At 47.9% G+C, this 15204-nt stretch overlaps 1 protein-coding gene across 1 annotated transcript in view; it reads left to right on the forward strand.

The window, feature by feature from the left end:
- Nucleotides 1-1020: 1020 nt before the first annotated feature.
- Nucleotides 1021-15204, forward strand: part of samd1b (sterile alpha motif domain containing 1b) — a 28398-nt gene continuing 14214 nt past the window's right edge. Inside the window, exons 1-3 of the mRNA XM_056280421.1 lie at nt 1021-2294; nt 3620-3821; nt 4127-4260. Coding sequence (XP_056136396.1) covers nt 1095-2294; nt 3620-3821; nt 4127-4260 — 1536 coding nt within the window. The 5' untranslated portion in view covers nt 1021-1094. The remainder of the gene's footprint in view (nt 2295-3619; nt 3822-4126; nt 4261-15204) is intronic.

Genomic DNA, 15204 nt, shown 5'->3' on the forward strand with positions numbered 1-15204 from the left:
CAGATGGTGGGAGGAGATGCAAGATAACTACTGGCCTACTTGTTATAATAGGGGGGGATGGTCATTAATGGATTATTATTTATTATTATTTACGATGCTGTAAACCACTTGAGATTTCACTGTCGCTGTATTTCCTTCATGGCAAGTTTATTGTTGGCTATATAAACACGGAGAGATGTTTGACGATATAACACAACATTGTGTCTCATTAATGTGGTTTTGCACCGATATAGGACTTCCGCCCCATGCCAGGCACAAAGCCGGTACGTAGTGTCGCACTTTTGACGAGCTGTTACACTTTATCCAGTATTACCCCCCCTGCCCCCCCCGCCCCCGGGACACCGCAAAGGGAAGCGTCGAGTGGCATTAAATTGTAATATTTTGCAATATATTCTAATAAAAGTTTTACTTGAAACAATTTTGAACCAACCTGTCTATGTCGCGCACGTCCGTGGTCGGCGTGTTTCTTAAAAAGGTCGTCGATTTTAAAAAGCGAGAGCTCCTCCGTGACTTGAGCGGGACGTTTCGTCTGGTCTTGCGGTCATTTGGGGAAACCAGTACAGCGGCGGGATCATCCAACACCGACGCTGCACGGGACCGCCGTTAACAGGGCAACGCATCGTTCGACCGCCCCGCGTTTGGCTAAAACGCCAATCGCCATGACGACATTAAAAACCTCGCCGAACGACAACTTTGCCCGTTGGATGGTTGCTTCCGGCGTGCGGCGAAGCTTCAATAAATCTAGCGTCGGTGTCGGGAATACCCGCTTCTGATGGGAGCCCGCGAGAGCGAACAAAGCATCGCTCCGATGCGCAAAAAAAAACAGGCGAATTCCACCTTAAATGTTATTTGCGTCGACGGAGACTCGGGCGCCATCTTCGGTCCACCTTAAGCGCACAATGTGGCTGAACGCGAACGCAAGCGCACGAGCCGGGGGCTTCCGTTTTCATTCTTCAGCCGGCGATCGCGCACTGTGCCCTGAGCTCAGTGTCACTTCTGAAACAACAGCGGGGGGAAAAGAGACACGCTCCGGCCAAGCCCGTCCGGACCGACACGCGAAAACAGCAACATTAAAAACAGAAGAAGACCCCGCAATGTCCGAACCGAAGTACCGAGAGTGGATCCTTGAAACAATCGATTCTCTTCGCTCGAGGAAAGCCCGTCCGGACCTCGAGAGGATTTGTCGTATGGTTCGGAGACGACACGGGTCGGACCCGGACCGAACCAGGGCAGAGCTGGAAAAACTCATTCAAGAGCAAACCGTGCTCAAAGTTAGCTATAAGGGATCGATCTCTTACCGGAATGCGGCGAAGGTGCAGAGGAAAAGCAGAAAGAGGGGTGAGTTTACGCCCGCCGGTGTGAGCGCGGAGGCAGCGAGGGAGCGGACCAAACGCGGCGGTCTGAGCAACAACGGCGACAGTGCGCACAGTTTGACAGACCAGGAGAAGGGAGAGGACGACCCGGAGCCCGGCCCGGGCCACCGGCCGCGAACGTCGACCAGCGCCGCCGGGAAGAAACCCCTTTCCAGTCCGAGTAGCGGAAACGGTCGTCTCGTTTGTGGCGCACCACCGAGCTGCGCCGCCGGGAGCGAGTGCGGCGAGGAGAAAGCAAGTGCGTTGCGAGAGAAGGGATTAGGACATCGGCCGGGGGTTAACTGTCCGTCGGCCAGTCATGGTCATACGGCAAACGTACTCGACGACCTCGATGACAAGACCGCAAAACCGGCCGAAGCCGATGCGATTCGCGGAAGAATTGAGCCGGGTTTGCCCGGCGTCGCTGCTGACACGGAGGATAAAACTTGCCCCGGGAGCGTCAGCTCCGGCGATGGCACCCCCCCTGAAAGGCCAAAATACAACGTGTCCCTCAAGCCCAAAGTACGTGTCGGAGGAGGAGGTGGAGGAGAAGGTGCCATATCGACGACGGACCAAGACAACTCTGACTTGGGGGACAGACTGGTGGCCTCTGTTCACAGCTTGTCCCAAATAAATCTTCGCGGGGGCTCTGGTTCCGCGGCCAGAGGCCAGATGAAGCCACTTGGGGTGAAAGAGATTTTGGACTATTTGAGCAGCCAGGAGCGGCTTTCCGAGGAGATGCTGACCCGAGGCAAAGTCAAAGTGGTCCTGGAGAGGGAGGTGGAGAAGGGCAGGCTGCGCAGGACACGCTGCGGGAACATCACTCTTCCTCTGAGGAGACTGGCGACGGAGCAGCCGCCAAAGAATGGCTCCGCCGATAGTCTTCTCAAGAGCGGGCTGCAGGACAGGCACACTCCGAAAAAGGTGAGCTACAAAGGCGACGTCAATATTTAAAACACGTCCCGATCTGACACGGCACGCTGGCCCAGCGTCGGCGTAGTCGAAAGTAACGATTTGTCGTTGAAACCAACAGACGGGACGCGTTCACCTTGTTCGGGTTTTACATTTTTTCCCCTCCTCGTCGGACCCCCGGTAGTTTAGATCAAACACTATCTCGTAATATTTAAACGATACTAATGTTATCGTGAACGGGATGTCATTGTACCCCCCCACCCCCCACCCCAGAGCATACGTGTTCATGGCTTCGCCTTTTGCACAAAAGATGCGGGCTGTTGGAAGGAGACAGCGGGCGCTCGCGCCTTCTCTTTTCCGGTTGCAAAAGAACACGCGCACAGAAAAGTGCGATGTAAGACAATCGGTTTATCTCAATTGCATTTAAAAAAACGAATATAAAGATTACAGGGGGCCGGGCGATGTCATCTTTAAATCACTTTGCTCACCGTAACTTATTATCGATCAAGGACCGTCGAGGCCTGTGTCGTTTCGATAGGCGGTGTCTGTCTAAAGTTGGGACGTGCCGGTGTGGCGTGCAGCTGCTGCTGCTGCTGCTGCTGCTGCTGCTGTTGTTCCTGCTGCTGCTGCTGCTGCTGCTGCTGCTACTGTTCCTGCTGTTCCTGCTGCTGCTGCTGCTGTCGAGGGCCGATGTTAAAACGGACTCAGCAGTTGGCGATGGCTTACTTTGGTCACGGTCATACAACCAAGTGTTTTTCAGGAGCGCAGTGGTTTCCGCTTCTCGATGGGAGTAAGCCCATGGGTTACTTTCTTCTTCTTCTTCTTCTTCTTCTTCTTCTTCTTCTTCTTCTTCTTCTTCTTCTCTGCCGTCGATCGTTACTCCCTCCTCTCTTTCGTTTTCGTGCCTCATTAAATCCTTTGTATCATTTTTGACAGCATAGGCTACTCCCCTCTCCTCTTCCCCTCTTGGTGTAAGCACGGGCAGACCGTTGCCGGCTGTGTTCACTTCTAGTAATTTGTATAAAATATACGTTATAGCGGCGTGTTTTATAGCGTCTGCGCACATCAACGCGATGATTGTAGTAGACACTTGTAGTAGGAAATGCTTTTCAAGGGTCTGTGCTCTGAGCCTCGCTATGAGTCACAAAAGCTACAGCCTTCGTTAATGAGAACCCAGTGATTTATTCTGACGAGATTCGGACAGTGCATCATCCATTTGTGGAAAAGAGAGGGAAATGTATTAACAAGCTGAGACTGCGCTATTCCCCCCTTAACCTCTCCCATTTTCAGTGTTCACATACAGTGATACCGGTGACAACTTCATTTCAGTACATTCTCTCCTCTCCCAGGTGGAGGAGCCAATGGAAACAGACAGTGGGGAGGCAGAGCAAGAGGAGGATGAGGGAGATGATCCCCGGAGTTCTGATGAAGAAGGAGGACTGTCCACGGTAACCATGGTAACCGAACCCAGCCTCAACGATAAAAGCAAAGAAGATGCTGAGATCCAGACAGCACCAAAGCAGGAAAGCCCACAACGTCAACACCATTGCATTAAAGGTGCATGTCGTAGTCAAGGCATAAAGACAAACTTGGAGAAGTTGTCTAGGGGGGGTTGTCTATTACTACTGCTGCAAGTACTGCTACTACTATAATTGTTCTGCTGCAAATATTTTACTGCTACTACTATACTTTGCTAACACTTAAGGCTAATAACAAAGTTGCAAATAGAAATAATCATAATAGTGAATGTTTACAGGTTCTCCAGCGTTCCTTAACTGTGCCCACACTTACCACTCACCCAGTTCACAAATTTTACCCTGTTCCATCCCCATGTTGAATTCTCTTCATTGGCTCTTTTTCAGATGTGTCAGAGCTCCCAGGTTCTCTCACCAAGGTCCCATGTTTGCCAGCCCAGGAGGGTTTGCTGTCATACTTTAAGAGTGAACAATTAGAGCAGAGTGTTGTTTCTCCTAGTCAACTACTCATAAGTGCACAGGTAAGAAAGAGTGTGTGTGTGTGTGTGTGTGTGTGTGTGTGTGTGTGTGTGTGTGTGTGTGTGTGTGTGTGTGTGTGTGTGTGTGTGTGTGTGTGTTTGTGTTGATAGGTATGTGTCCCTATGTTTTGTTTTGTTTTGTTTTGTTTTTTAATGCCCAGAAGGCTAATTACACAAGTTACCCATTCTTGAGATTTGGGACAAGGGATATTTGACCAAGAAAAGTCAAATATCCCTGATAAAAGCACAAATGTGAAAATAGGATTTGATATCTTTGGGCATTTATTTCAAATAGTATCTATTTTGACAGTTTGTCTCAAACACAACAAGCCTTAGCTTTGAATTGCCGAGGGCAGGATGTGTCGATCCCAATTTAAAAGTACAAGCAGTGTAATTTTCTCTCATTACCACTATCAGCAACCAGTAGGAATTGCAACAATATTGGCTACCATCCCCTTTCACGATGGTGGCCCATAAGTGACACAACTTACGTTAACATCTCACTATTTCACAAGCTACGTAACTCAGAGATCCCACAGAATATCAAGTGAAGAGCTAATAATGTGTTAAAAACTAAAATATTCAAAACTAATCATGTTATGAAACACTGTCCAATATTAATAACCTATCACACATGGCTATATATTTAGTATGACTATGCTGCACATCTGTCCCACAGTAGAGTGGCCACTAAGCATCCGTTTTTATGCCTTTGTAGTTGTAAAATTGTTTGCCACCTCTCAAAAGCAATACCTGTGTATATTTAATCTGCTTTAGGAGCGGCATTTATCATGCAGTTTTTCTCTGAATGATGAGATGAGCCTTTTTGGATTCTCTAGAGTTGTGTTGCAAAGTTGGCTCCTCCATATTGGAAGGCTGAAATGCACAGTGAGATGAATGTATGTTGACCCATAGTTTTATGGAAGGACATTGGATTAACAAAGGGCAGGGAGGCCTCTTCAAAGCCAGAAATCTCAGCACCTTGTAAAGCTATTGTTTTTCGCTCTGCATTTGGTAAAGACGGATAACTCTTTCCAACACCCCACGCGCGCGCGCACACACACACACACACACACACACACACACACACACACACACACTTGATTAAAGTCCTGTCCCCATGTATGAGTTCCGTAAATTAGAGTAGGCATTTTTGGTTTTTGAGATCGATGTAGATTTGCCAAAATGTTGAGAGGGGTTTGGGGGAGCTGAAGACTGCACTTGAATCCTCGAGCTATCAAGGTGGCAGTAGACTAATTTCCGAGTTTAGACCGCGGACCCTCCGGCTGCTCTGCTGAATACTCTTCACTGGAAAGTGGTTTAATGCAGGCTGTTGTAACGAAACAGGATCATCTAGCAACTAGAGTTTTCCACTTCAGCTCAGTGGTACAGCGTCCTGATGACTCCTAGTTTGTGCATGCAGCAAGACGTTAAAAGATATTAGCATTTCGTGAGCTGATCATGAGATCAGTTATTGGTTTGTAAGGCAAGTTTATGAGTTTTTAAAGAACTGGTTGCATATTCACTACAACTTAAGAAATTTACGCTGTGTCTGCATACAAACATTAACAATGCAGTGGTACCTCTCATTTCAACTCAAAAGGAAATATTTCCAAAAACACGGTCTATTACTCAAGTTCAAGTTCAATTACTTTATTTGTCACATGCACAGAAATACAGAGTAAAACATGCTGTGAAATTAAAGGGGGTACTCAGTCTGTCACTGTGTGAAAAAATACATAGGCCTAGTAAACTTAGCACAAAAAGTAAGGAAATTTGTGTTTGGTAGATTATTTCTTTGTTGTAACAATGCTTCTTGGCAATAAATCTTATATCAGGCACCTGATTGTCAGCACCTGGGGTACCAGAAGCTCAAAACAAGAGTCAATAGCAACAGCAAAATAAGCTGTTTGGCATTGGCAGAGAAAATTTGACAAATTTTTCATGGACGCAACCCACATACTCAACTCTGCTGCTCATCCCACAAATGCATGTTCCTTACAAATGTGGCAACATTTAAAAGGGAAATAAACAGGCTTTCTAACGGTATAAGATTTATTGCCAAGAAGCATTGTTACAACAAAGAAATAATCTACCAAACACAAATTTCCTTACTTTTTGTGTTAAGTATATATAGAGATAAAATACAAAAGATCAGTGCATTCTTAAGTCAACATAAACAATAAATAAAAAAGAAAAAACCTAGCTGTCTCAAGTATGTGAAAGGTCATATATGTTGAGAGTTCTTATGGCCTGTGGATAGAAACTTCTCTTTAGTCTCTCTGTTTTGGCCCTAAGACTACAGAGGCATCTATCAGACCCCAACAGCCTGAACAGTCCGTTGTTAGGGTGAGAAGTGTTGCTCATGATCTTCTTGGCTCTTGTCCTCGCCCTTCTGGTGTAAGTGTCCTGCAGGATGGAGAGGGATGTTCTGGTGGTGCGTTCCACTCTCTGCAGGTCAACTCGGTCACGGGCAGAACAGTTTCCATACCAGGCGGTGATGCAACCTGTTAGGACACTCTCCACTGCCGAGGAATAGAATGTCTTCAGGATGGAGGGTGAGACCTTTCATTTCCTCAGCCTTTGGAAGAAGTAGAGCCTCGTGTCTGAACTTCTTTAGAGTGTGCTGAGTGTGAAGAGTCCAGGTGAGGTCCTCAGCAATGTGTACGCTGAGGTATTTAAAGCTGGAGACCCTCTCCACAGGTTCCCCGTTGATCTTTAGTGGGTTGTATCCTTTCCCCTGCTGTCTCCTGAAGTCCACCACCATTTCTTTGGTCTTGCTGACGTTCAGGGTCAGGTTGTTGGACTGGCACTACTGTGCCAGGTCATTTACTTGGTTCAGATAGGCCTGTTCATTGTTGGAAATCAGGCCTACTGAAGTCATTGTAGACGTTAACTCGCTCCCTTGAGTGTTTAAAGGGAATCTTCGGCCACACAATCATTGACTCCCATGTTTACTTGGCTAATTTTTGTTGCTTAAAATTAAGTTTCAGTGCAACTGAATTCAATGTATTGTTTGTTCACTTGTTCACCTGCCTATGAGGTAAATAATTTTCCAAAACTGTTCCAACTGTTAAAAAAATTGACTCAGATTGGAGCTAGCCGAAACGTAGACCTTATTAGGTAGTATTTCAGTGTCGTGCCTGAACATTTATTCAAAAAATAATTTAATAAATCTCATAGAAGGGAGAATTTTTATAACAGCGGTATGCTATTGATTAGGACAGCTTCAGTCAACTTTTAAGTAAAAATAACATTTTAAATACGGGAGCGTTGTTCATTCGATTCAAATAGTGAAAATTTTGCTGTCAGCAGTCGAGAAGAAGACATTTGTGTGGTTGAGTTCAGTACGTACTGTCTCTTTAAGGGGCCTCAGTGGTGATGCTGTCATCTCGTGAAGTCTCGGGGAACGAGGTAATCTCGCGGTAGTTTGCAGTAGCGGATAAGCGAGAGAATGGCAGATCATCTCCTTGCGGCTTCAGTATTCGCCGACATCCTGCTACATTTCAGCCTTTGACAGTATTATTGGTAGGTGAAGTTAACACCTAGATCCCTATCTAATATTACCTTTTGTCATTTTGCGTTTGGATGACATTTTATATTGTATTAGTGTATAGTGTATGGAAACGAATGATCCGCTGTGGCGACTCCTAACAGGAGCAGCCGAAAGTAGTAGTAGTAGTAGTAGTAGTGTATAGTGTATTGTGTGTGTTAGCTGATATTGTGCGGACATGAGAGTCAGCTAAACTTTAATTGTTGGTTATAAAACAACGTTTGAATGTGTTTAAAATACTTACCTTTAATACCTACCTTAGTTGTTTATCCATATGTTTGTAGCTTATACCTTGGTGAGTCTTTATTTCATTTACTGTTTCCCTTTTGTGGACAAAATATTGGATTTGATTATGTATGTTTATACACATATGCTCAATTGACATACATTCATGATATTGTATCTTTTCAGTTTACCCTACCTCTAATTCACCATTAAAGGACATTGAATTGAATGTCATCGTAGTGATTGGGGGAGGAGTTATATGTCTTGGCTCATGCAGGGCGCATGAGGGTTACAGAAGAAAAATAGTGAGTCATTGTAAAATCTGAGACAGATGACTGTAAAAAAAAACAAAAAATAAATCATAAATAAATAAATCATAAATAAATCACAATAAATTCCGCGTCCTGTCAGACCGCCCTCAGCGTTTCCTCCTTGGGTGCAGCTCCAGGCAGGGGCCGTGGTCCCTGGGCCCACCGGACGAAGCAGACCAAGCGCCAGTTCTCCCAGCCAGACACCCTTGACACACTTCCCCGCACTCTTCAGAATGACATCAAAACACCACAGTCAACGCCAGGTGAGGCCGTCGCCAGACCGCCCTCGGTGTTGTCGGAACTGCCTGTCTACATGGGCTAGCAGTTAGCTTAGCCTCTCCCAGACGATCCAGCGCCAGCTCTCCCAGCCACCAAACGAAGACAAAACTTAGACGCAGATGTGGACAAAGACATTGCATGGACGGTACTGGGCTAGGCCGCCACAAACGTGAATTCGTGCCGCCATCTTCTGACACCGGCACTGGGTGAGGCCACTGAAAACGCCAATTCGCGCAGCCATCTTCCAATACCGGAAGCAGAAATGGAGGTGGGCTTGGGTTGATGAGAACAGTGCGAATGGAAAAATCTATATTAGATTTCAGACAAGATTGCATTCTCCACTAGATTGCAGCTGCATCTTAATTTGGCATTTCTAAAAACACATTTGGTGAATCTGGTCTTGTCTCAATGCCATGCATCACATTTTTTATACAATGATTGCCATCTGGTGCGGCACAGTGGTGCATGGTTAACGCGGTTGCCTCACAGCAAGAAGGTCCTGGGTTCGAGCCCTGGGGTAGTCCAACCTTGGGTGTCGTCCCGGGTCGTCCTCTGTGTGGAGTTTTCATGTTCTCCCCGTGTCTGTGTGGGTTTCCTCTGGGTGCTCCGGTTTTCTCTCAGCCCAAAGACATGTAGGTCAGGTGAATCGGCCGTACTTAATTGTCCCGAGGTGTGAATGTGTGTGTGTGTGTGTGTGTGTGTGTGTGTGTGTGTGTGTGTGTGTGTGTGTGTGTGTGTGTGTGTGTGTGTGTGTGTGTGTGTGTGTGTGTGTGTGTGTGTGTGTGCCCTGTGATGGCCTGTCTAGGGTGTCTCCCCACCTACCGCCCAATGACTGCTAGGATAGGCTCCAACATCCCCGCGACGCTGAGAGCAGGATAAGCGGTTTGGATAATTGATGGACGGGTAGATTGCCATCTGACAGGAACAAAAATATCTCAATAACAAACCTAATGCTATGTGAAGAAGGCCCTCATATATTGGTGTTCAGCTATGATCTGTAAGTCTGTTGTATGAATTCATCTCCTATCTTACATTTGTATTCCACCGTCCAAATCAGGTGGAGAAAGAACATATTTGGTATTCAAATTAAAAGAATGTCTGCTTTAGTCAAATACACTTGACAGTTCAGAAAAAAAATGGCAGTCATTGACATGACTGAGTTTCAGTCTTGAGATTTCTTTTACCTCTTTAATCCCTCTGACCAGGGCTTACTGGTTGGCCCTCGCTCTCGATTGAAAACAAAAGGTGATCGTGCCCTTGAAGTTGTGGCTCCGATACTGTGGAACGCTCTTCCTATAGACATAAGATCTGCAGTCTCTGTTGATCCCTTTAAAAAGCAACTGGGGGCTCATTTAACCAAACTGACCTTTGTCTCGCCTTGTGGTGTAGTGCCTATAATTTTGTGTGTTTTTAAGGTCTTTGTTGCCTATGTGTTTTTTGTTGTTGTTTTATTTTGTTTCTTTTTGCTGTTTTTATGGTCTTATTTTTTTCTTAATGAGTTTAAATACCAGGGGGCAGCACAGTGGTTAGCGCGGTCACCTCACAGTAAGAAGGTTCTGGGTTTGAGCCCCATGGTAGTCCATCCTTGGGGATCATCCCGGGTCATCCTCTGTGTGGAGTTTGTATGTCCTCCCCGTGTCTGCGTGGATTTCCTCCGGGTGCTCCGGTTTCCTCCCACAGTCCAAATACATGTGGGTCAGGTGAATCGGCCATACTAAATTGCCCCTAGGTATGAATGTGTGTGTGTGTGTGTGTGTGTGTGTGTGTGTGCGTGCGTGCGTGCGTGCGTGCGTGCGTGCGTGCATGCGTGCGTGCGTGCGTGCGTGCGTGCATGTGTGTGTGATGGCCTGGTGACCTGTCCAGCTGTCCAGGGTGTCTCCCCACCTGCCGCCCAATAACTGCTGGGATAGGCTCCAGCATCCCCGTGACCCGGAGTGGGTGGAGAAGAGTGTCAGGAGTGATTTTTGACAGAAGGGTACCAACAAGAGTTAAAGGGAAGGTTTACAAGATGGTTGTGAGACCAGCTATGTTACATGGTTTGGAGAGAGTGGCACTGACGAAAAGACAGAAGGTGGAGGTGGCAGAGTTGAAGATGCTAAGATTTTCACTGGGAATGATGAAGGAGGACAGGATTAGGAATGAGTATGTTAAGAGGGACAGCTCAGGTTGGACAATTTGGAGACAAAGCAAGAGAGGCAAGATTGAGATGACTTGGACATGTGTGGAGGAGAGATGCTGGGTATATTGGGAGAAGGATGCTGAATATGGAGCTGCCAGGGAAGAGGAAAAGGGGAAGACCAAAGATGAGGTTTATGGATGTGGTGATGGCTGGTGTGACAGAGGAAGATGCAGAGGACAGGAAGAGATGGAAATGGATGATCTGCTGTGGCGACCTCTAGCGGGAGCAGCCAGAGATTGTTAGTAGTAGTAGTAGATTTTTTTGGGGGGGGGGTTCCCCCTTTTTCTCCCCAATTGTACTTGGCCAATTACCCCACCCTTCCAAGCCGCCAAGGTCGCTGCTCCACCCCCTCTGTCGTTCCAGGGAGGGCTGCAGACTACCACATGCGTCCTCCGATACATGTGGAGACGCCGGCCGCTTCTTTTCACCTGACAGTGAGACGTTTCGCCAGATGGACATAGTGCATGGGAGGATCGCGCTATTTCCCCCAGCCCCCACCCCCGAACATGCGCCCCAACCGACCAGAGGAGGCGCTAGTGCAGCAACCAGGACACATGCCCACATCTGGCTTCCCACCCGCAGACACAACCAATAGTGTCTGTAGGGATGCCTGGCCAAGCCAGAGGTAACACGGGGGTTTGAACCACCGATTCCCATGTTGGTAGGCAATGGAATAGACCACTACGCTACCAGGACTTCTTATGGTCTTATTTTTAACAATTTTTCTCTTGTGAAGCACTTTGTGATCTTGCTGTGTGAAAGGTGTGAGACTAAATAAACTGTATTTATTTACTTATATGATTTTTTTTTTGCTATGATAAAGTTAATATTTTACTGATAGGATCTTAAGCAGCCTATTGTGGTGATACACAGTTGAGGATAGATTCACCAGGGGCTGCTGCTCCTTTAAGGCAGACGTTCAGAGTGCTGACATAGGCTCTGCTTAGAGTTTCCCAGGAAGTGGAACAATGTTTTCTGCAGCCTAGCTGTTAGCTTTTTGCCACGAGAGATTGTGTTGTATCGGTGTTGTATTGTGTGGCGAGTAAACAGAATTGACTTGACTCGATCTCTCTGTCTCCTCATTCCTGCACTCCCACATTGGTGACCCCACACATTGACAACGAGCATGTCGACCCAAAGCAATGGCAGCACTGCTCCGGCTCCGAGTGATGCTAACGGTATGGCTCATGTTAGCGCTAGCATCTCAGCAGCAATGGCGACGTTGCCCAACTTTTGGCAGCAGAGTCCTCGGCCATGGTTTCAGCACATTGAAGCCCAGTTCGAGCTGGGTGGAATAACACAGGACGTTACAAGGTATTTCCATGTAGTGGCGGTGTTGGATGCCCAGACGACGGCCCGAGCTATGGGGCTACTGGAAGCCCCCCCCCCCAGGCTGTGGGAAAATATGGTGCACTCAAAGCATTCCTTTTACAGCTCTTCGAGCTGTCAGAGATGGAGAAGGCAGATCGCCTGTTGGCACTCAACGGACTCGGCGATAGCAAACCTTCCGAGCTGCTGAAGAAGATGTTGGCCATTTTGGGCTCAGTGGATCCCTCCTTCATTTTCACCCATATTTTTCTATGGCAGCTCCCAGCGCCTATGCGCACAGTGCTAGCCAGCTCCCGGCACCGTGTTTTTGACATTATCCAAGGCCTTTCCCACCCGGGTGCTTGGCCTCAGGAAGGACGTCAAGACCTGGGCTGACTCCTGCGTGGTGTGTCAGTGTTCCAAAGTACACCGTCATACCAAAGCCCCCTTGGTGCCATTCCTGGTGCCCGAAAGGCGTTTTGACCATGTGAATGTGGACCTGGTGGGCCCTCTGCCCCTCTCCCACAGGTTCACTCACCTTCTCACCATGGTGGACAGGACCACCAGGTGGCCGGAAGCTGTTCCCCTGTCATCGACCACATCTGCTGAGGTGGCCTGGGCATTCATCGGGTCCTGGGTGGCCCATTTTGGCACGCCGACTGACCTCACCTCGGACAGGGGCCCGCAGTTCATGTCCGAGCTCTGGACTGCAGTCGCAGAGGGGCTGGGGGTGAAGCTCCACCGCACCATGGCGTACAACCCTCAGGGCAATGGACTTTGTGAGTGGTTTCGTCGGTCTATGAAGGCCGCTCTTCATGCCAGCCTCACGGATAGCAACTGGGTCAATCACCTCCCGTGGCCTACGCTCCAACCCCAAGGAAGACCTCCAGTCCTCATCTGCCGAGTTGGTTTACGGCCAGCCACTGCTTGTCCCAGGTGAGTTTCTCCCAGACTCCGTGGCCCCCTGGTCTGCAGCTTCTCATTGGGCTGTGGCCCAGGACGGTGCCAACACTTTATCTCCGATCCCTACACCTCACCACTGCCTCCCTCAGTCCTACATCCCCAAGGATCTGCTGTCGGCCAGGTACATCTTCATCCACCACGACAGCCACCATACCCCCCTGCAGCCCCCCTATGACGGGCTCTTGTGCGTCCTGGAAGCGGGGCCTAAGAACTTTGTGGTGGACATGGGGGGCAAGCCGGAGTGGGTCTCAGTGGACCGTCTCAAGCCTGCCCATTTGAACCTGGGTGGGCCGGTCGAACTGGCCCTGCCCTTGCGGCGTGGATGCCCCCCTTCTTGGGCCCCCAGCCCAGCCTCGGCTCCTGCCCGGGCTCCGGCTCTGTCCTCTGCCCCTGCCCCTTCCACCGTCCCCATACCCGTTCAGTGCAGCTGTTTTGGCCACCTGGTCCGCCCCCCGAGACGTTGACTGTTTCACTGGGGACTGTTTGCCTGTTGGCTGTTTGTGTTTCACTAAGTACTGTTGTGTTACATTACTGTTTTGCATTTTTTCGTGATGGTGAATTCTGGGGGGGGGGCTGTGTGGTGATACACAATTGAGGATAGATTCATCAGGGGCTGCTGCTCCTTTAAGGCAGACGTTCAGAGTGCTGACGTAGGCACTGCTTAGAGTTTCCCAGGAAGTGGGACCATGTTTTCTGCAGCCTAGCTGTTAGCTTGTTGCCACAAGAGATTGTGTTGTATCGGTGTTGTTTTGTGCGGCGAGTAAACGGAATTGACTCGACTCGATCTCTCCGTCTCCTCATTCCTGCACTCCCACACTATTCAATTAAATTTAGTTTAAGTTACATATTTGCACTGATGCAGTTAGCGGGGCGTGTTAAGAGCAATCGTTGGCACCAGCACTGGCTAAATATGTTTTTTTTTTTTTGCCCTGTATTTTAAAGCTACAATCTGTGGAGACTTATGAGCAAACAAATGCCCTTTTTGATATTTTTTTATCACTGGTGTGTATAAAACACCTAATCCATGAATATTAAAATCACGGACGCTTTTGCAATTGCTCAATTTAGTAGCTAATGGTTAATGTTAAGTACAGGATACAGCATTTATATCCCCAAACGCAGAAGAATAAAGCAGGCGTTGACAAGTTTGAAGAAGAAAAGGCAAAGCTGTTGTGGCTAACAAGCAGACATGGCACACCAAGTGCATAGAATACCTTTCACGACAAATACTAAAAGATAAAAAGCTAATACACGGGTTCAATCATTTTGTTTATTGTTTGGTGGTGTATAGAAGGCACTATTCACTACCAGGGTACAGGTCTCAAGCATGTGACAGTGGGGATCCACCTGTCCCTGCCTCAGCCTCCCTTGCACTTAGATTCAAATTAAGTCTTAAGAAATTTGCTCTGTGCATCTCTTAAAGTGGAACATACGGGAATGATGCGTTTTGCCTTGGAAAATACGTTAGTGGCATTTATAGCTACTGCTCACGGATTAAGCCAGGGGGCCAGTGAATCGTTTGTGGGGGATGTAGTGGACTTATCGACATAATTCACCATGGCTTGTTGTTTTGTATTAAGCAGACGTGCTCACTTAAGGGCTCGGAGTGTAGCCATGGTTATGCAGCGCCATGTTGTTGAGGGGGGTTGTGAAAATAAGGAAATAAACGGCACGCATTTGTGTAGTCAAAGAGAGACGTTCTTGGTCTCTGTTTTCTCCCAACTTCCACATTGGTGACCCCGGCACTTTTCTGCTGGACATTTCCAGAGAACGCTCTTCACAAACATGGCGACTAATGCAGTTTCTCTCAAGCTGGCCAGAGTTCTGGGAGTTGTCAGCTTCAGCTTGGTTCGCCCAGACAGAAGCGCAGTTCACGTTGTGGGAAATCACCGCGGATGCCACAAAATAATATTGTGCGGTGGCAGCCCTTGGGAGTTCAACAGCAACCAGAATGGTCAGCCTCCTCAAAAATCCTCCATAGCAGGATAAATACGCGACACTCAAGGCTCACCTGTTGAAAACTTTTGAACTTTCTGACGCTGAGCGAGCAAGCCGGCTTTTCTCTCTACAAGGCCTCGGTGACAGTAAGCCGTCGGAACTCATGGACAGGATGCTGGATTTCCTGGGAG

Source organism: Lampris incognitus, chromosome 5, assembly GCF_029633865.1.
Source record: "Lampris incognitus isolate fLamInc1 chromosome 5, fLamInc1.hap2, whole genome shotgun sequence".
NCBI classification, from domain to species: Eukaryota; Metazoa; Chordata; class Actinopteri; order Lampriformes; family Lampridae; genus Lampris; species Lampris incognitus.